This window comes from Anguilla rostrata, chromosome 4 (genome assembly GCF_018555375.3).
Source record: "Anguilla rostrata isolate EN2019 chromosome 4, ASM1855537v3, whole genome shotgun sequence".
NCBI lineage: Eukaryota > Metazoa > Chordata > Actinopteri > Anguilliformes > Anguillidae > Anguilla > Anguilla rostrata.
Window position 1 is genome coordinate 26,535,967 of NC_057936.1, and position 21,739 is coordinate 26,557,705.

At 41.1% G+C, this 21,739-nt stretch overlaps 1 protein-coding gene across 1 annotated transcript in view; it reads right to left on the minus strand.

Moving 5' to 3' along the window:
- Positions 1-1,852: 1,852 nt before the first annotated feature.
- tmprss7 (transmembrane serine protease 7) overlaps positions 1,853-21,739 on the minus strand; it is a 22,422-nt gene continuing 2,535 nt past the window's right edge. The window contains exons 2-18 of the mRNA XM_064331836.1: positions 19,105-19,312; positions 17,577-17,707; positions 16,643-16,710; positions 12,103-12,293; positions 10,722-10,757; positions 10,177-10,405; positions 9,247-9,371; positions 8,922-9,034; positions 8,540-8,646; positions 7,850-7,986; positions 6,852-6,959; positions 6,299-6,406; positions 5,543-5,659; positions 4,453-4,633; positions 3,836-4,104; positions 3,578-3,714; positions 1,853-2,196 (exon numbers count right to left, since the gene is read on the minus strand). Coding sequence (XP_064187906.1) covers positions 2,002-2,196; positions 3,578-3,714; positions 3,836-4,104; positions 4,453-4,633; positions 5,543-5,659; positions 6,299-6,406; positions 6,852-6,959; positions 7,850-7,986; positions 8,540-8,646; positions 8,922-9,034; positions 9,247-9,371; positions 10,177-10,405; positions 10,722-10,757; positions 12,103-12,293; positions 16,643-16,710; positions 17,577-17,707; positions 19,105-19,312 — 2,460 coding nt within the window. The 3' untranslated portion in view covers positions 1,853-2,001. The remainder of the gene's footprint in view (positions 2,197-3,577; positions 3,715-3,835; positions 4,105-4,452; positions 4,634-5,542; positions 5,660-6,298; positions 6,407-6,851; positions 6,960-7,849; positions 7,987-8,539; positions 8,647-8,921; positions 9,035-9,246; positions 9,372-10,176; positions 10,406-10,721; positions 10,758-12,102; positions 12,294-16,642; positions 16,711-17,576; positions 17,708-19,104; positions 19,313-21,739) is intronic.

The following is a 21,739-nucleotide window of genomic DNA, read 5'->3' on the forward strand; positions in this document are numbered from 1 at the left end:
GGTCGCGTTATATGATTGGATGGTTCCACGGTCTTCCTTACGTGTTTGCAAAAGCTTTAATGTGCTTCTAAAATTGAACAATGGTGGTAATGTGAAAACATTTTTTTTCGATTATGTTACGTTCACTTCACATGGCTTTTTAAGGCCGTAACATGGAAAGATCAGATAGGCTAACCAAGCGTCACGCATTTTGTATTCTCCTCAAAATCCAAGTGTCAACATTGCATCACGTGTGTATGAGAGAATCGGAACTAATGTACATCTGAAATGGTGTGGGTGAAATATCACTGCATATTACTTTTGACACTTAATTATGACAGAAGGGGTCCTGAAGTAGCACTGACCTGAATGGGTGAAATATTCCTGTAGTGTCTCCAAATAATCCCACTCCAAATTGTGCAATCCAATATAGGCTGAGTGAAAAAAGTTACGTTTTGGATTAGAATTTCTCCATAAATTTAAAAGGTCTCAAATTTTTGACAGACGTTCATTGTTCATGACAGACGGGGTCCTGGTCTACACCGTACCCCATTACTGTGACATTTTACTGTAGCATTTTTGAATAATCCCATTTAAAACTTTCAATGTAATCCATCCATCTATCATCTATACCCATTTATTCTGAGTAGGGTCGCGGGGGGTGCAGTAGCCTTTCCCAGTATGCATTGGGCAAGAGGCAGGAATACACCCTGGACAGGCCGCCAATCTATCGCAGGGCACACACAATTACCTATGGGCAATTTTGTCTCTCCAATTAGCCTACCTGCATGTCTTTGTACTGTGGGAGGAAACCGGAGTACCCGGAGGAAACCCACGTGGAAACAGGGACAACATGCAAACTCCACACAGAAAGGCCCCAAGCCGAGATGCAAACCCATGACCTTCTTGGTGTGACGCAACAGTGCTACCCACTGCACCACCGTGCCGCCCCTATGTAATCTAATAAAAACTAATAAAAAAAAATTGGAATTTCTCCCTAAATTAAAAAGGTCTCAAACTTTTGACACTTGTTCATGGCAGAAGGGGTCTGAGTTTATGTTCTAACCTATTGCTGTGAAATGTTACTGTAGTGCTTTCAAATAATCCCACTTAAATCCTATGTAATTCAGCACAGGCTAAGTGAGAACTGTAAAAATTTTAAAAAAAGTTAATGACAGAAGGGGTCCTGATCTACATTCTAACCAATTTGTGTGGAGTTTTACTGTAGCATTTTCAAATAATCCCACTACAGATTTTGTGTTTTTTTTTTTTTTTTTAATTTTCAAAATTTAAATGTCTCAAAATTCTGACACTTATTATCCCAGATGATCACAGACTTTTCAGACCATGTCAGTGCCTGCTGTGGTCATACACTTATCTGCTCTCTGGCTAGAACCCCAGAAACAATTTGGCATTAAGAAGTGATATAATAACACGTGTAATTTAATTACGTGTATGTAATTTTCTGTAATATATGGCACAGAAGTTTAAAATTTTTTTAAAAAGTTTAAAATAAGTTTTAAAACATCATGTTGTTATGCATGAAGTCTTTTTGGGTCCAGTTGTGCAAACTGCCTATTTTGCAGAGCATTTATTTCCCAAGCTAGTACTATTTAAGTAAATGGGATAAATGGTAGTCCTGCCCAAAGTTGAAACATGCACTGTTGCCATTTGATAAACTCTTATCTGAAAAGTACATATTGCAATCTTGCAGGGATTGAAATCAACTGGCAACCCTGGCATTCTTCTTAATAAAACATTGAAGTGTTAATGATTTATGAAGCATTAGTAATACTTTATAAAGCATTTGTAAGTGGAACAATGGGTTATTAACACAATAAACGATCAAATAAGACAGCAGGAGACAAGTGTGTCAGATTAATTCTCCAGTTTAATAATTCTATTAAAAAGTAATTTGAAGACTAAGCAGAAGAGGCACAATGCTCATTTTAACAAATGTGGAAATGCACAAATGCTATTCAATTTGATTGGGAGAGTATTTATGTAGCACCATATTCAGCTTTACTGGGGGCTTTGGTTCTGCAATGCCTCTGAATGGAGAGTATGGCTCTGAATCCAGGTGATGAACTTGGCCACTCTGGTGTAGACCCCAGGTAGATTTGGCCTCCCACAACCTGCACCCCAACTCACAATCCCTGTAAGGAACCAATGGCTTCCTCTTTGCATCTGGCAGGACAGGGGACCCCCTGAATCACCCTGGAGCAGAAAGGGGAATAGAGACTGGGGTTATAAAAACCGTAATTATGTATTACTGTAATTACTACTGTAATCTATATTTAACAAGTGTAATTTGATGCTTTTCATCAGGTGTGGAGTGAACTACTGATTCTAGCCTAGGCCAGGCTAATTATAATTTCTTAGTAGTTATTGTGCAGTTTTCAGTAGACATTTGTATTGTTCTGTTTTCAATGTGATTATTGCATTTTTGGTTTGTATTTTTTGCTACATGGGCATATTTCTATAGCAGTGTGCCTTTAAGAAACAGGCGATGTAAATTGATCTGGAGAACTTGCTCTGTGTGACTACAGTAATGTTATCGGTTTCCTCACTATCTATCCGTCTGTCAAACACCAAAAGAATGCCTTTGGGGCAATTAGGGCCAATCTGGAGGTCCTTTAAATTTAAATAAACATGCAGTGTTAAACCTGGATAGTTTCCCCTCCTTTTAAAGCTTTATGACTTTACCACCCTGCAGAAGAGATACAGGACACACAAACTATGGACACAGAGACTCTGCTGGCTAAAGAATGCTATAAAGATCACATTCCTTTTAAGTTTGAATGCCATCTTGTAATATTTAATTGAAATCACTGAGTGGGGCAGCAATGTAGTATAATAAGTAAGAAGCTGGTCTTGCAACCTAAAGGTCACAGGTTTGATTCCCAGGTAGGACACTGCCATTGTACCCTTGTGCATGGTACTTTACCTGCATTGCTTCAGTATATATCTGGCTGTATAAATGGATGCAGTGTAAATGCTATGCTGTGTAAGTCGCTCTGGATAAGAGCATCTGCCAAATGCCTGTAATGTAATGTCTGTATAGATAAGGGTTAGGGTTAGGGTTAGATAAGATGAGGCCTGATCTTTGGAATCTATATTTTCAGGGTATTCCAGTCAAAAGCATGGTACGATTGTTTTTGTTACATGGAAAATATTTTACCTGAGGAAGTACAACTGGCTGTCTTATTATTTTTTAAAGACATACGCAGTAGCTGGCTGGATTACCTCATCACATATTCATGTCTTTTTGATGTGTTTAACCGTGCTTAAAACCACAGAAGGCAACTTTAATACGTGAATTTGTCAGATTTCAGATAAGGCAGTTTCTGTCTGACCCTTCTATCAAACCTCTGCCCTTGTACACCTCAGCCAACCACTTCCTCTCAAATTCTCATTGTCATGAAACTCATTCCAGGAACAAGATTCCCCATATTTCTGGGTATGGATGGTTTATGAACTGTTTTATGCATTGGGAAAGGGCCATAATTGAATTTACCTTTACAGCATTGTAATACTGAATGTAATTAGCTGTATCAGTTATGTTATGATGATATGGCCCTGGATCAGGGTGACTCACCCGACAGGCATCGCTCTCCCCTGATGGAACACCCGCACACAGCATGCGGGGCGACACCAGGCCAAAGCTCCTCTTACACTCCCACTGGCTGATCACTCCCACCTCTGCCTTCTGGAGAATGGATGGAAGAACTTTATCTGTCAATGCAGAGGGAAGAGACATGGTCAGACTGAATGCGCCACACCATCTGTAACAAGCTGCTGTTTTTGTGTGCGCATTTGTGTGTGTGTGCGTGTGCGTGTGCGTGTGTGTGCCTGCCTTGCTCAGAGCGGTACCCCCAGCCTGTAACCCAGCAGGTGTGTGTCTCAGTGACAGCCTGAGAGGGAGGGGGCAAGCAGATGGGCTGGATGTAGGTGTTCAGGGAGGGGGCCCAGGTCTTCTTGAGCTGCAACAGGGCGATGTCATTGTCAAAGTTCAGAGCGTTGTAATATTCATGCACCACAATCCTGCGGATCTCCGCTACATGTTTAGCAGCTCCCTGAGTGAGCATCCCAAGGTGAGCTCTCCATTGCCGTGGGTCTGACAACCTGCAGGACACCAAGGTCAAAGGTCACAGCTGTGCCACACGTTTACTGAGAACAGTGTACTGTGTGCTGTTAGTTTGAATATGTGCCAACAGTTATCTGTGAAGATGGCTAATGATTGTGGTTTTTCTTATGGGTTTCAAGTAAATAAAAATAAGTAAACATAGCACCTGCTATCATAATGAACCTACAGGTGGGAGTGTGGGAGTATCTGCAATTGTGTATATAGTGCATGCATCAGCAGTAGTGTATGTAGTGTGTTTGAGCATACAGTGCATGTGCAGAGTGTGTGCAGGTGTAATTGTGTAGGGTAAGAGTGTGTCAAGTGTGTGTAGAGAGTGAGTGCAATACCTCTCCCTGCTGAAACAGTGAGCTGCTGACAGGAGCCATTCAGCTGAGATGACAGTCGCACCACAGTAGAGATGTCCTCCAAAGTGCAAACTGACTTGCCATGGCCACTCTCCCTCCAGAGCATTGGCACCGCCCACTACACGCCCCTGGCCCCACCTCCCCAGGCTGGGCAGGCCACAGGCTGCGAGACAGAAACACAGCATTGAGCTGTGGGCCCATTACACAGTATTACAGAGGTGTATTGTGGCAGTGTCAATAATTTCAGATTAAATGAAACGCAAAGGAAAAAAAAATGTAATAGTAAGATTTCCATTTTTTTAAAGCCATGTAGAGGATAGGGCCTCATAATAGAATTTTGAAACAAGCCCCCATGGCACACAAAATGTGTATGACTGTGGTCATGGTCAGGAGAGAGGAGGAGCAGTCTATATGGAGCAGTGTGTGGTCAGTGTGGGGATCAAAGGTCAAGTGGCCGCAGTGCGTAGCAGCAGTCCATGTGTGATCAGGCTGGGGAACAGTGGTCAGTAAATACCCATAGGCAGGGAAGTACTATCAGCTTATTGGAAAACTGTCTCAGAAGTACAAAGTCATGCTGGTAGAACTTGCAGACAGGGGTCACAAGGGTCAGGCAAATTCAATTAGGTCTGTTTTTGTGACTGGAGTCAACTGAACATCTCAGTGATCAAAGCTGAGTCAGGGAGCAGCATGGGCAGAACACACTGGAGAAATTACTATAAACAAAGAGAGCAGTTATGGTTTAGTGATGCCAAGATTCCTTCTGTCAGGATAATGAAACATGACCTGAGAGATGCTCCCCAAACTCAACCAGCTATCCCAAATGAACCCACCCACTGTACCCCCTCAGGTCACAGACACAACGCTTCAATAGGAGGACACTGATCTGGGCTCAGGGCTTATGGTGAGAATACAAGTACACTTTTTACCCACAAGGGTTTCAAAAAATATTAAATTGAATTATTATTGTTATTATGTTTTTTAAATGTTATTTATTTTAATTATGCTATTACTAATGGATTTTTACCAGTCAATAAAATTATGCAGTCTAAGCTGATTCAGGTTAGACACTCACCACAGTCGCTCTCATCACTGTGGTCCGAACAGTCAAATACACCATCACACTTAGCATTTCTCTTAAGAATGCAGGCTCCACTCCTGCACTGGAACCGAATATCTGAGCAACTTGTTTCTGCAGGAAAAATACTGAAAATTATACCGTGCACACCTATCACACCATATGCTCACTCATCACTCCGGATAGGTACCATACCATCAGCGCATGCACAATTACAACAAAACACAGACTCATCCTGTTATACATAGTAATCCCAGCAAAACACACACACACCACAGGCACACCACACCACACCCGCTCATCACAAATTACACAGTCATCATGATAAAACACGCACTCATCACACTATACATGTCTTGAGTGTCCACTTGCACCCTTCTCATTAGCAACCTCTATTGTAGGATGGCAGGGATGTTGTATAGGATCAGAGATGTCTCCGGGGAGATGGGGAGAGGAAAACCCCCCCCCACCTCAGGAATCCCGTCCCACCTCACTGGGCACATCAAATTCCACAGCCCCCTCAGAGTAGTGAGAGATGGTGATCTTTAATACCCATAGAAAAAGTAGTTATGTGACCAATACATCCTTGTTTGTTTGAGTGTGTTTGCATGTACACGTGTGTGCAAACATGCCCGCATGTGTACACATTATGCATATTTAGATACTCCCCTTCTCCCCACCAATTTCCAATACAAACTCTGTACTGTAGAGCATTTAACTATTTCTCTGAAAGCATTAAGCAGCCATCTTTACCCAGAGTGCAGTTGGTTTCATCCTTGCCATTGTCACAGTCCCTCTCTCCATTGCAGACATACAGTGGGTGCAAAGGGGTGGAACCAGCACAATTTTTGGAAGGCTTGGCTTAAAGGGAATGAAGAGGATTATTCTTCAATACATGGTAATCTTTCATATATATCTACTGCAACAAAACCTACACTATATGTGCTGCATCTGTGTGAAGTGATCTCAATAATCCACTATGCACACACTAAAATGTCCAGTGTTAATTCAACACTTAACAGATTAAATTTGATCCCACAATCCAGATTGTGACCAAATGTTATCTGTTAAGAGTTGAATTAACACTGTTAGAGTTGAATTAACACAGGAGATTGTAATGTGCAGAGCTGTGAGTCCACCCCTAAAATGTTCAGCTGAGCTCTGACACTGCCCCGTTCTCCGCATGTAAAGCACAGGTAACTCCTCCCTCCTCCAAACAGAGAAGACCTCCTCACAGACAGCAGAGAGTTCTGACTACACCCCCTCCACGCATACAGGAAAGCTGACTGCCCTTCTCTTTACGTACCGCAGAACAGTTCATCACTCTCATCCATGCAGTCGTCCAATCCATCACAGCAGCGTTTCTTGTCCACACAAAGCCCCGTGGAGCACAGGAAGTGTCCATCAGGGCAGGCTGAGGGAGAGAGAGGGAGAAACAGCTTTATATATGAAGTTGTAATTTGTCATATTATTATTACAACGCAATTACAAATAATAGTACAAATGTGTCTCCCATTATATCAAGCCTTATAGCCAGCGAGTTACTACATCCATACTACATACTATTGCCTATTAAAATACAGTAATAGTTTCACGAAGACATCATCTCCTAGAAATTATGGTGAGATAAAATAAGAAGGAACTGTATTGCTGAGCACACAAAAACTGCAACAGTCCTACAGGCAGAAATAATGCCTGCAGAAATTACATTTGAATTGCATAACATTAATTTGTATTGCAACAATTACCTACCTGCGCCTTGATTTTAAGAATCCAGGGCTGTGTCTGAATCGCTACTGAGTATAGTTGTTGAGTACATTTTTGTTTTCTTATTATTTAAATATGATATGATATGAATCTTGCCACCTTGATAGAGGGCCCCTCTCAACCAGTGCTTAGCAAATTTTGACTGATTGGCCACAAGGCAGCACTATTGCAATGAACTGAAATGGAAATACTTAAAAAATGACAATTCCTGCAATGTGTGATGTCAAATATTGTCATTTTATCTGGCTCTTTATGAAGAACATGTTTGTCTCAAGGACCCATATGTCCACAATTATGGATTTTTCACCATTTGAGACAAACATCCAGCCTCCCACAAACCAGGGTTAGGGTATGGAATGTAGAACACGGTGGCATGGCCAATGTGGCTGCCACAGTATCTGCAGAGAAGAAATAATGTAACGTAAAGACCCAAGCACCACCTCCTCCCACAAAATATCTTCTAGAGGAACATTGTTTCCTAATAATAAAACTAGAAAGAGGAAGAGGAGGAGGAATATCAGGCATCCTGGCTCTCACGCTGGTTGATGTTGAAGGTCTGGTACGTGGCGGTGATAGGTGGGTCGGCTCCACGGGAGCTGCACCGGAACACCACCTCGGGGTTAGGGTCTGGAATGTAGAACACGGTGGCATGGCCAATGTGGCTGCCACAGTATCTGCAGAGAAGAAAACATAGTGGCACATTTCACCAAAAAATCAGGTTTTTATCCATCTCATTCAAATAGGGAAATTTCAACCACAGGAGTGAAGGAGGAGAGACAGTAACCCAACTGGACGCAGGCTTCAATTCAATAATGCCCAATGTATTAAAATGTGCATATGAAGATGAGAAGAAACTATGCTCTTTCTCTGAAGAAGTAAATCACAAGTCTGAGTTGTGGACTTCTGAGATCCCCATTTATCCCTCAGTTTCCCTGCTTTTGCATTTTCAACTTACTGTCTTTCCTGCATTAAACTCTTGATGGCTCCAGGCATCACCTACCCCACCTATGTGAGTATATATCTCTAGCAGGACCATTAAATGCATATTTTCTTATGAGAAAAGGATGTTGATATTTATACACACAGGGGTTAAGCTGGGCCAGAATGATCCACGGATTTTCTCAGCATGTTTAATAAATAAATCAAGTTGGATACATGGTTGTCATTGCTATAGCATATACATGCATACACTTTACACCAGAACTTATGTCCACCACACATGCTTACATGCTCTCATTGACTTTCCACCAGCCATGTTCACAGCTCCTCAGGTCTTTCTGACTCAGCACATAGTTTTTAAATGTTAGGGCCACACCAAGAGAAGGATGTGGGCTCTGCAAAACAAAACATAAACAGCAATTTCATTTCAATTTCTATATGCCCAAATACTCATCTATTCATGACTATTTTTTAGCAACAGTAAGACTTTACTAAGCAAAAATCAATTCAAGTTGAGCACAACACACTCTTACCTAACCTATCTGACAGGGTGGCAAATTCATTTCAGACAAAATTTTCTCACCACTCAGTGGGTAATTGGGGTGGGCTGCTGTGAATTCAGACATTCTCTCAAACAGTCTAGAATGTGCCAGGGGGTTGTGAGGGTTACCTGAAAGTGCCAGGTGCAGGTACAGTAAGGGGGCAGCAGGCTAGGGTAAAAGGGGCTGCTGATCTCTCCACTAAATCCAGTTTTTGACTCCAACTGGATCACACTGAAGCAACCTGTGACAGTACAGCACCCTGTCAAACACACACCATTGAACACACACACACACACACACACAAACACACCTTTGAATACACAAACCCTCTGAACATACACACACACACCATTGAACACACACACACAAACACCACTGAACACATGCCCAAACACACACGCACACGCACACATACACACGCACGCGCGCCCAGGGTGGGTACGGGGAACTCACTTTCCTTCGCGATGGCCTGAAAGTGTCCTCTAAAGCTCTTACTTCCCTGCTCTAGTCTGAAGGACAGGAGCATCACATTGCCTGTGGACACCAGGGACACAGCATGGGACACAGGTCCACACAACCTGCAGCAGGGCAAAAACATTCAGGTAAGACCCCCTGAGGGACAGAACCCTACACACGACTTACACACAATGTAGTCCCAGAACTGTATACACAGGTACACACAGTGCTCTCACCCCAGATTTAAATTTTCAGCCTACTGCAACAGCCTTACTACAGCCAATCCAGGATAACAAGCAAGTCAAGTTAAACCAAGGGAAGAATTAAGAAAAAATGGTCTGCATATGGCACCCTAAGCAAAAATGTAATGTACAGCTAAGGTACCAGGGAGTATAACTTCCTCAATTTAAAAATATTACATGATTTCACGATTGTGATGTATGAGGCTGTGCCTGCTGGGCTTAGAAACACAATGCAGACACAGCCACAATGCTGGACAAATTCAGTTTCACATTTTATGACAATACCACCAAAAATGAGCTGCATTGCTCTTGGCAGGATTCCCAAAAAGCTATTTGGAGGCTAAAAGGGGTCTACCCGATACTAAATAGGTGAACCCAATAAAGTGGCAAATGATTGTACTTTATTTTCTCTTTACTGAAATTGTACTTCAGTACAACTTCATTTTTCTTAATGATGAACTATCTGTATATGCGAATAGCGATTTTTAAAATCTCAACTTTAAACAGGTGATTTGATTACAAATCTAAAATAGCATGAAACAGAGCAAAATAAAGAAAGAAATGTCTTTGTCCTAAACGTTATAGAGCTCACTGTATGTGGTGCAAGTAGAATACAGAATAAGAACAAACAGAAATGTCCATAGGCCATAAACAGGAGACCAGACAGATATTTAAACTCACTCACTTGTGGAGAGTCCTGCTTCTCATGGGCAGCAGGGCATCATACACAGTGAGACCATCATTCACGCAGTCACTGGCCTCAATTTGGAAGGCAGTGATTGTGAGGCGAATCAGAGATCCAGGGGCAGAAGTCAATTTGATATGGCAGCTGAGCCCTCCCCAGGAGGAGAAGACATTGAGGGGTACTTTGCCTCCTAGCATGCTAGCATACAGCTTATCAACACACTGAGAGTCTGGAAAGACACAAGAGAGACACTCACCCAACAGCAATAGATTGCATGTATTATACTGCAATACATTATTACATTTTAATTTTAGGCATTTAGAAGATGTTCTATGCCAGAGCAACATATAGAGCTTGCATTCTTTAATGCAAACTGTATATGTATAAACAACTCACTCAAGGATACAACAGCAGTGCCACATACTGTAGTAATCCGAAATTGCAACAACCCAGTTCCATAATTATTATATTACATGCCATGCTATGCGCATCCTACTGCTAAAGACTACACACAATCCTACAGCTATAGATTTCAGATGAATTACCTGCCGAAGTCCCTGTGTAGTCTGAACGCAGAGCAGCTGAGCATTCAAAGCAATGTCGAGGAAAAAAGGGAGAGGTACAGTGAGTCATATTCAGCATTCCAGAAAATAAGTATATTACATTGAGTAGCTGTGAACATTAAAAAGAGGAACTATGAGCACAGTAAAGATGCATGGCGCCATTTAAGACAGCAGTTACTTTATAAAAAGTAATTGACATTACAGGCCATAATGCTGGCATTACATAAAAATTATATTCAATTTTATCTGTACAGCACTTTTCACAATGGGCATCGTCACCAAGCAGCTTCACAGAGATCTGGGCCTGAACGGGGCCCCCCAGAGCACACCTAGGGCAACAGTGGCAATGAAAAATTCCTTGTCTAGTAATAGGAAGGAACCTCCAGCAGAACCGGACTCAGAAGGGGAGCCCATCTGCCAGTGGCTGGCACAGGTTAATTGAAATTGAAATCATGTTGAGACTTCCTCGCAAAGGGAGGTAGCGAATTCCTGAAGCTGGATTTGAACAGATTTTGTCCAAAGGCAAGGCGCAGACTGAAGCATCCGTCTGACAGTGAGGGAAACTTGAGGGTTAATAGTGCATCCGGGTAGGTGGTATAGCTACGCCCAAGAATGGTCAGGCAGGTGCATTTTTGTATCTTCTCCATTCTGTCCACTGGTGAGGGAGCTGTGCCAGACAGGTGCGGAGTATTCCAATGTGAGGCACATGTAGCCGGGGTAAACCATGTCAGAGTCGTGAATGGGTAACTTTTTAAATCTGCACAATGAAAACAGTTTCTGTTTGGCCACAGTGATCATATGAGCTTGCTTTGGATAGAAACTAGTATTTACACATGGCTAAGGCGGCACATGACCTTGAAAATGTGATTGATGCCAGGGGAGTTTTCATTAAACCAATCTTGATGGGGTTGTTGGTGAATCCCATCAATTCTGCAGCACAATGGATGCCCAACTGCAGAATTCCAGGCAGCTCCCAGGAGGTCTTCAATTTGTTTTTGTTTCTTTAAACTGGAACAGGGTGTGGGTAATGGCAAGGTAGTGTTCAGAGCAGAGTGTTTGTAGTCTGAGACCATTGTCACTAAGGTCGCCAACCTTTGCTGGCTTGGCATGCCTTCCCTGAGCCCACATGGGGATTGAAGTCACGCAGTAACAAAAGCTTGTCACTGGGTGATATCTTCTGGATGATTGAGTCTGGAGTACTACAGATGCAGTACTTAGTCCCTTTGTCGGCATCCAAGGTTGGCGCATATGCATTGAGAAGTGTTACATGTCGTCTTTGTGTAAGGGGAATAAGCCACGTCATCATCCTCATGCATGCATAAATGCACGTACACACACACACACAAGCAGCAGCTATGGTTACCATTGATAATGATGGTGTCCATGTCAACTGGCAGGCCCATCAGGTAGCCAATGGAGGATCTGTTCTGTAGGCTGGTGAGCACAGAGTTCCGCATAATGGCACTAACGCACTCCTCACACACTGCTGTACTCTTCAGCTGAGGGACAGCAAACACCATCCAGAAGTGCACCAGCACACCTCCCTCGTTACTGCTGCTGAGACACAATACTTACAATGACATCATTCATGACAAACTATACACTATCCTCATTCAAAATCACACAAACACTATCCATATTCACAATTATACACACATGCAATACAGTATTCCTTGACAGGACAGTGAATCTTGAAAATGACAATTTCCTAATCCAGCAGTTTTAACAGTAAACACCATCGTTTAATGTTCGGTACTCTGAATAGAGAACACAACTGGCATCAGAAGTTAAAAGTCACTTATCCAACATGTAAAATAGATTTACTTGATGTAAAAATGCCAGATGAGCTGTAAGATCAAGAATGTTAGACCCCACACAAGGCAGAGCACCATAAAAGCCAGACCCAGTGCATGACGCAGATGTCAAACTCAGATGCCTCAAATAAAGACAGGCCCAGATTTTACATAATTGAAAGAGGGGGGAAGGACATTCCCTCTTCTCCTGGCCCATGCACCCTCAAGAAATGAACAGGGGAAGCCTGACTGGGTGATGCTGAGTTCATGTGTGGAAGGGGGTTCAGACGAGGGCGGGTTTATCTAAAAATGGACACATTTAGTTATTAAAGTGACCATATGTTGTTGGAAGCAGGGCTATATTATTTCCACATTAATAGAAGATTAATGGTTTTAGTCTCATGAATATGTTTGGAGGTAATCCAGCTCTTGAATACCTCTACAAGATGGAAATTTACACCTGCCTTTCAAAACAGAGGTGATGGTTGTGGGCAATAATTGTTAAGCCCAGCCAGTAGTGCAATCTCCATATTCAGGCAAAATATTATCCATGTGACAAGGCCAGTAGTACCACACTGTAAATTCAAACCTGGCAGGTGTCGGGTGACTTGTTAATTCCAAACAATGCACAAATGAACATTCAAAACCAATTGACCAATTTTGTGGATTATATGCTGTCCAAATTGATAAAAATGTCCCATGCAGAAATATACATACTTTGCATTTATTGTTCATTGTCATTTTTATTGTAATGCCTGTATTTAAACTGTTTTTAATTGTTCCTGGTTGTTTGTGTACTGCACTGTGGTCCCGAAGGTACTGTATTCAGTTATTTTTCTTACACCCGTCTGTAATGAGAATAAATTCAACTTGAACAACTGGTAACACTTCAAAACAAGGTCATATGAATTGGAATTACCTAATGTAGTTGTTAACTACTAACTACTGAAAAGTTCATCTGTACAGCTTTGTTAATGAATTTGTACATCATTAATTCAAGTTATGAACTATTTTACTTAATGCCAATTACCTTACTGTAAGTGTTTCAAAACAATATTTTAATTTAAATTATGTGACTGTAGTTAAAATGATAGCTACATGCATTAACGGCATTAGTGATGTCCTCCAAAGCTAATTTAACCTCACAGCTCTTGGCAGTCAACTTGAGGTGCCACAGACTCTGCACTTGGGCTGGTTTTACAGAAGACAAAACTTGTACTGGCTACTTTTTAAAGTATTCTAGACTACAGAGACATTATTTACATGCATGCTGCTTCCTCGCCTCTTCGTGGTTCAGTGTACCATATGTTGTAACGGAGCGAACCCTCATAAAATATCTGTTTATGGTAGCGGATGTTTGGTGCTTTCACGTATGTGCGCACCATTTATGTTTGTCGGTTTGTCAACTCAAACACATTCGCTACTATACATCTGTTCACCACCACAATATACTGCAAATCACTTGAGCATACACATCCGGTTTCAAACATTAAATTGATTTATTTTAACATACCATGTACAAAGAACGCAATGGTAGGAGTTGATACTAACCGTGGTTTAATCCGTTTGTTTCATTTTCAAACGGGAATGACGTAACCCGAACGCCACGATTCTGTGCAATTTTATTGGAAGCGCGGGACAAGAAGAATTGGCTATTTTAAATGGGGGGTAGACCATAAACTGCATTCATAATAATTCCTCATACCAAATTACATATGCGATTATTAGATTTAAAGTTCTGACATCTACGACGGCAATCGCAAACCCGCCTTTTTGTATAGCTATTTCCATGGATAAAATCGCATTTATTTTTATTATTTATTGGTAAAAACATTTACTTCATATCCAGGGAGATAGCCAACTACTTGCACGTTACATGACATGTGTAGCCATTTAGTAATACGATCGCATTTCAGGCTAGAAAATAACCTGTTAATCCAGAGAAATTGCTTAGTTGTCTTAGAATCTTTATCGCAACAGAGGCAAGGCTGGCAGCCCAGATCAAATTTGTTGTGACAGCTGGTGTCCAAAACAAACACCTGAAAGAGACTGCCTGCGTGCGTGCCTCCCCCAAGGCGTAACGTCATTGTTTTGCAATGCGCAGCTGTCGTAAGAACATGCTGGCTTCGATAAGCGGAATCGATAAGCTCGGAGCCATACGATTCCAATGAATAGGACAACTTGGAACCGGTTCGCGATCCCCATCCCTATTTAAATGTGCCCAGCATTCCAAGGCTTGTTGTAAGATCCAGTAGCCAATCAGGACTTGAATACAAGTTTTTTGTAGAGTGCAAAAACTTTGATATTATTTGTTTTTATTTAATTTTCTTTTGTTGCTCAGCATTCCAAGTCTGTACATTGTTGTCAGATTCTTTGTAAGACTATGCTATGCTGTAAATAGTTGTTGATTTTTTCAAATGTGTGTTGAATAAATGACTTATTTATAACAACATTCACATTACGTAGTTATATTTTCAAATCTCCAGTCAGCTTTTAGCACTGACTTAATGTAGGGCCCTATTGAATCTGTGTTATAGCTTTTTTAAATTCTCAATTCCGCGATTCCTTCCGTGATTCTGTTATCACAGAAACTATAGGGCCCTACCTTAATGCTGCCATCCGTCTGTCGCTGGCCCGCGCCGGGCCCCCATTAAAAAAGACACTTGACCGCCGGCCCGCGCCGGGCCACCGGCCCCCATCAAAAAATATTTGCCACCGGGCCTAACAACTTTTCTGGGGGAAACCCTGAACGCTAAATTACATTTCAGACATTCATTGAATACAGTAATATGCAGGTGCCGTCTGTTTTATATGATTTAATAAGCAAACTCATCTCTGTCATGGTTAGTACACATTCTTTGTACAATAGCCTGTGATCATGTCAAATTTAACCTATATGCCCATTCTGCAGAAAACATATTGTTTAAACTATTCAATTTAATAATTTGTGGACATTTCTTTGGTATTGCTGTTATTTTCTGATAAGCAAAGATTGCTGGGAAATATGTCTGTGTATGCTATTGTCCAATGTCAAGTGTCTATTTGTAAGGTCAGCAAGCTAGCTGAGGAAAAGAGCAAAGAGGAGTCCTGGCTACACCTAAGCGTATCAAAATGCCTTATAAACCTTATAAACACAAAAAGTGGATCTCAGACGAGAAAACAGAAAAAGGAACAGGAGAGAAGCGCACACAGGTTGCGAGCCCGGAAGCTTAAATTGAAGGACATTGCTGATAATTTTGGAAATGAAGGCTCGTCGGATGTCTGTGAAATGAGTGAGTACATAAAGTGCTTCACTAAGCCTTGATCAGACTGCAAAAGTTCAGATAAGGATAACCATAATCCACAAGCGTTTCTTAAAGGGTTAGTTTGCATTTTTACACCCAGGTCTGCTGTACTCATCACAAATTATGTGATAAAAAAAAAAAATCTCTGTTGGCTCCAAGATCAGAGCAGTCTAGATCTGGCGCTGGCTACAATGTATGCCGGTTTGCATGTATGTATGTGTATACATACCTCTCATAGTTTACATTTATATGCATTACTGTTATCAGTTTCTTATCACAAACACAGTGCAAAAAGAAATGATATCTGAACAAAAACATGGTTTCAACAAAAATGGCAAGTTACTCACACATACAAAGTGCTATAAGTCATTAAGATTGCAAAATCTAGGCCTGCCATTAAAAGTACTGACATCTGGTTGTTCATTCCACCATTTCCTGCAAGGTGATAAAATACTTGATAAAAACCCAGCAAGTCTCAAAACAGGATTTGATTAGCTCAGTTTTCAATGGCACACACCTTTTCAGTGAGACTCTACCCCAAGTACACATCTTTAAAATCCCCAATTAAATCACCCAAGCCAGTATGTGCATAGGGTTAAAAACACTAACTTCCACAGAAATTCCAGTTAAGCGCCCGTATGTCAAGCCAGGATCAGACTATACATACAACAAGTATTAATCATTGAACACACTGCACACAACACCACACAACAATGCACACACTACAATCATGTTGTTACCATGGTCACAACAACACTTCTCATGCACTGTCCTGCAGTAATACCAGAGCATAACTGCATAGGGTGTGGGTGCAGGCTGTACATGCCTTAAGTCTGTTATCACAGCTTGCCTGTAGAGTCTGGATATAGAAGACTTCCTGTACACACTGCTCACCTGCAATGGAGAAAACAATAAAATAATGTGTGTGAGAGAGAGAGAGAGAGAGAGATGTGTGTGCCTTAAATGGGAAATATTTATTTTAATTTTAATGAAGAATCACTATTTGCTGAATTTAGAAGTTAAAAAAATAAAACAGCAAATGTGGCAGGTGCAAACGTTTGCACAACCTGTCATTCAGTACTTAATAACACCTCCTTTGGCATGTATAGAGAGTGAATGTGAATGAGAAAAAGTGAGTATTTCTTGTGTGTGTGTGTGTGTGTGTGCGTGTGTGAGCCTTGTTTTAGAGATTTACAGTTCAGAGACTCCTTGAGAATTCCCTTTTTGACACTCCTTGCTTCCTCGTGCTTTTAAAATTTGAAGCTACAATATTTTTCCGCATGTTTGGTTTTGAATGTTTGTGTCAGAGTATTTATTTTCTGTTGTAAGTTACATGTGGTCAGGCAGTTTCTTTGCTTTGTTGTTTTTAACATTTTTTTTAGATAGGCTAGAGTAGGGAGAGTATTCGCTGGAAGACTGACTCCTTTTGCTTTGCCCCGGTAGGGAGGCTTAGCATTGAGTTTTGTTTTGGATTACGAAGTAGCCTAGGTCTGGCCAGTCTACTGCCTGAACCATCCTGCTAACCTACACATGGTAATGTGTTTTTTTCTTCTTCTTATGCTTGTAATAAACTTGATCTTTTTATGTACATGCTGACTCCATTTCTGGTTTGTGGCATTCGTTTGTGTTACCGTCCATTGTTGTCCCCGGTTATTGCAACTCAGGTTGGCTTTTGGGATGTATGCAGGTGTGTGTGTGTGTGTGTAAGTGAGAAAGAGAGAGTATGTATAGTGTTTCTGTGCGTGTTAATAGACTCTCACCACATATTGAATCCTGTTTGCCATAGACAGGAACTCACTGGATCCAGTGTGTCGGTATCCTGGAATAAACTCCACATTGGCAACTTGGAACATCCCCGCAAAATAAACGCCACTGCTGCTCTCCCTCCGAACTATCAAAGAGGAAATCACTGAGGTTAATTGATGGGTCCAGCTGCGCTGCTTTTCAGTTGTGCTGCTTTCCCTAGGGACTTAAAATGAGCAGGAGTATACTACACAGCCAGTATCAAGCTTCTTAAGAGAATCTTCATTAATGGTTGTCTGGAAGATGGAAAGCCTCATTTAGTTTACACATTTCTTTGACTTTTGAGGGCTCTATTTTCTGGAATCAATGACGCATTGTGCATGGGTGCAGTCAGTGGTGCAGAGCATGGGCGCACTGGGCATCGCCACTGAAGTTCGATATTTTTGTGAGCACAGCTCACAATGTGCTGCAGAGGTGGAAACTGGGCTAGATTAGGCTGAATATTTTGGTGGGTGTGTTGCAGCAGGATTCAGTCATAGCCAATCAAATTATCTCATTTCATTCCTTTTAAGAGCTGTGCGCTTTGCACCCTGGCGCACTGCCAATTTCTGTGGTCTGCGGCTGCAATGGAAAACGAGGATATACTCATCAGAAGAAGCTTCTCCCAAGAGGAAACTGACGTTCTTGTACAGGAGGTGCAAAATCATCATTGTGGAGTGGAAGTGGAAGAATCAATGGCACCTGGAGTGGAAAAATCTATGGCACCTCAAGTCAACCGCTAAGAGCAGATGATTAGCAGATAAATTACCTTGGGAAGAGATAATTAATGCAATTATTGCATGTAGCTTGCATGTAGGTACCATTTCAATTAGTCACGTAATTCAAATAAAAAAATTGTTCAATTTCAAGTTGTGTTCATTGTCATTCGCAGTACAAATGGATGTAAGAGAAAGAATGGAATACAGTACACTCAACACCACAGTGCAGTATAAAAACAGAAATTCAGCGACTAATATGAAGTATGAATGTTGGGGGATACATACCAACATAAAATTGGACAGCATGTGATTCACAAAAATGATTGGCTTTTGAATAGGTTGCCATACGTTGGATTGAACTTGCACCATAGACCTGGTCTGAGCAAGTTGGTGGCACAGGCTATGCTGATACAAAAACCTACAGTGCACTGCTTGATCTGCAGTGACACCCCCCTAACAGTGCTCCTCCTCCCAGTTTGGTACATAGTGAGTCATCAAATCACCAAATGGGCTCAGGCACATATAAATCCAAGATGAAAATGCCACATCACCAGAGTGACGGCTCACCACATGCCCTGCACGGGCCAGAAAATAGAGCCCTGATTGTCTTCTTTAATATTGGCATCATGCGCAATTTATGGTTCTTCTATCATTTTATTTCAATGTAATGGCACCTGAGTTGTGTTACTCTAAATCCACCTATGGTCAGCACTAATGTCATAACCTGCAGTTGAATTAAATGAGAAATGATTGCGCGTGTGTGCTGTGGAGCCTGTATTGAGCTTACATATGAAAATCCACAGCAGTGACCACATGACCACCACTATAATGAAAATCACTACAATGATGAGGATGGCCAAGCTCTGCAGGTTCCACAGAGGATGTCTCTTCTTCTTCTCTTTCTTCCAGTCCCTCCGCCTCTTTCGACTGTACTTCCGGCAGAGCTTGTCCAGTATGGCATCCACAGTGGCCACCTCTACAGACACGTCAGCCACCTGAAATATTGTCACAATATTTGTGTTATCATGGTAAATGGACTGCATTTATATAGCGCTTTACAATTGATGCCTCTCATTCACCCATTCACACACACACGCCAACGGAGAAAGGCTGCCGTGCAGGGTACCAATCAGCTCATTGGGAGCAATAAGAGGTTAGGTGTCTTGCTGAGGGACACTTCGACACGTCCAGCGCGGGGGATTGAACCGGCAACCCTCCGACTACCAGACAACCGCTTTTACCTCCTGAGCTATGCCATCGGAGTGCCATTGCAATATCAGAGCCGCATCACAACATCAGAGCACTGTCACATACAATTTCGGAACCTACTTGCTTAATCAGAGTTAAAATCAGGATTTAAAAATCGAAGGTTTCGACTGGATTATTTCACAAATCAGCAGTTTACATTGTACTCTAAGTTACAAACCATTGGCATGCCTTATACTGAGATATTGACTGGCAAAGCAGGCCGTATTTGCCTGTCTGCTGACAGGTTATGGGAAAAGGCTGATATATCAAACATGGCCCAAAGCTTGCTCGCCACTAGCTAATGAGAGCCACTGGCCAGAAGATGGGTTTGTTACTTTGCTTTTGTCCATTATGGAAGAGCAAATTTTTTTTTGTTGCATTTTTGGGTTGCGTTATTTGATCAGCCCAGGTGCTTAAAGGTGTGTTGCTCTCCACAGTTCAGGGCCGAGACCAGGAGCTCACACCGCGAGCGAGTTTCTTCATTTGAGTTGCATTTCATTTCAGTTTTGTTTCTTTTAACATGATGGGAAAAAGTGAACCGCCACTGAAAAGTAGGAGGAGCTGGTCTACTGGAAAGCAGGCCAGCTACAGAGCGGCAAACTGAAATAGTTGTCGCTGAAGACCATTATTTTACTTCTGAAACTACAAAACAGTTTGACTCACAAAAAAAGTGAGTAATATTTCAGATGTTTTAACATGATACATGACTGCAGTTCAAGAAATCAAACATTTTGATGTTACATTTTTGTTGTCTGAAGGACCAGAAAATAGCTGCGTGCCAACCAACCCATTTCCCCTCATCATTCTGGTTATTCAGCAATAGTTTATGTCATCCATAGCAGTTTTTATAGAATGGCCAAACAACAAAGCACATAAACACATAAAAAGACTGAACGTCAAAGTCAACATTTAATCCATCAAGAGTCAATATTCTCTATGAAAATCCAGTAAGCTTCCCTTTGAACCAATAAGGTATTAAGATCCCCACCTCTCCTTGGTAAAGTCACCTTTTCAATCCCAGTTAATCTGAGAGATGCGATAGAATGGTAGCAGATATGAAATGCGTGGCTACAGGATAGTTAGTGTCTTGTCTTCTTATGGTGCTTTTATGTTCAGCTATCCTTAGTTTCAAAGGCCAGATGGTTTTCCCCATATAGGCTTTCAAACATGGGCATTGGACCATATGTATGACTCCTTTGGTAGTACAAGAGATGATGTCTGTGAAAACGGATTTTGGTTGTACTGTTACAATGTGCACAGGCTCAGCATGTGTAGTTGAGCCCAAGTTTCAACAAACAATATTGCCTATCTTAGCTCACACAAATTAAACTATATTCCAAAGCAATGCTACCTAAATTATTAGCCTAATGCTTGCCACTGTGTTTTTTTTTTTTTTATCTTACCATCTGAAGAAAATGTGGTCATTCATACTTTGTGTCACATTTAAAGCATCAAACAACAAAAACTGGCTCATGGAAGAAGACATTTGAATAAATGTTTTAAACAGCTGAAAACGTAACACTCCAGAAAGGATGTGTATACTTGTCAAGTTAATCTGACAAAATCTACAAGTTCTTGTATATTTGCAATTTAAAATAATTACAGATTGTAAAATATATACTTTACATAGATAGATAAATTGATAGATACAATACATCATTATCCCCTTGGGGAAATTTTCCTATCAGCATATAACATTTATATTTACACACAAACTTTTATACCAAGAAACATAAAATCATTTATACTACAGAGAGGGGGATTAATAATAAATAGAAATATATTTAGGCCTATTAAAGATAAAATATTACAAACTTATCGAGGCATATGTTTGCCCCATTACTGTATGTCTAGAGTATAGTAATAATAATATATAAAAATAATAATAATAATGATAATAATACATTTTATTCATGATGTGCTTTTCAACACCCAAAGCGCTGGATGTAGACAATGTTTCAAACATATGGTGTAGTCATTATTCCAATTTTTAAGCGTAACACAGCTGAATTGCAGATTATTTCCACTATAAATGATTTGCATGTCACACTTCCATGTGACACACATTTTTGAATGACCACAATCTCTTCAGATGGTAAGATGAAAAAACATGGGGCCAAGTTAAATGAAATAATTTAGGAAACATTGGGTAGCATTGCTTTGGAAGACAGCTT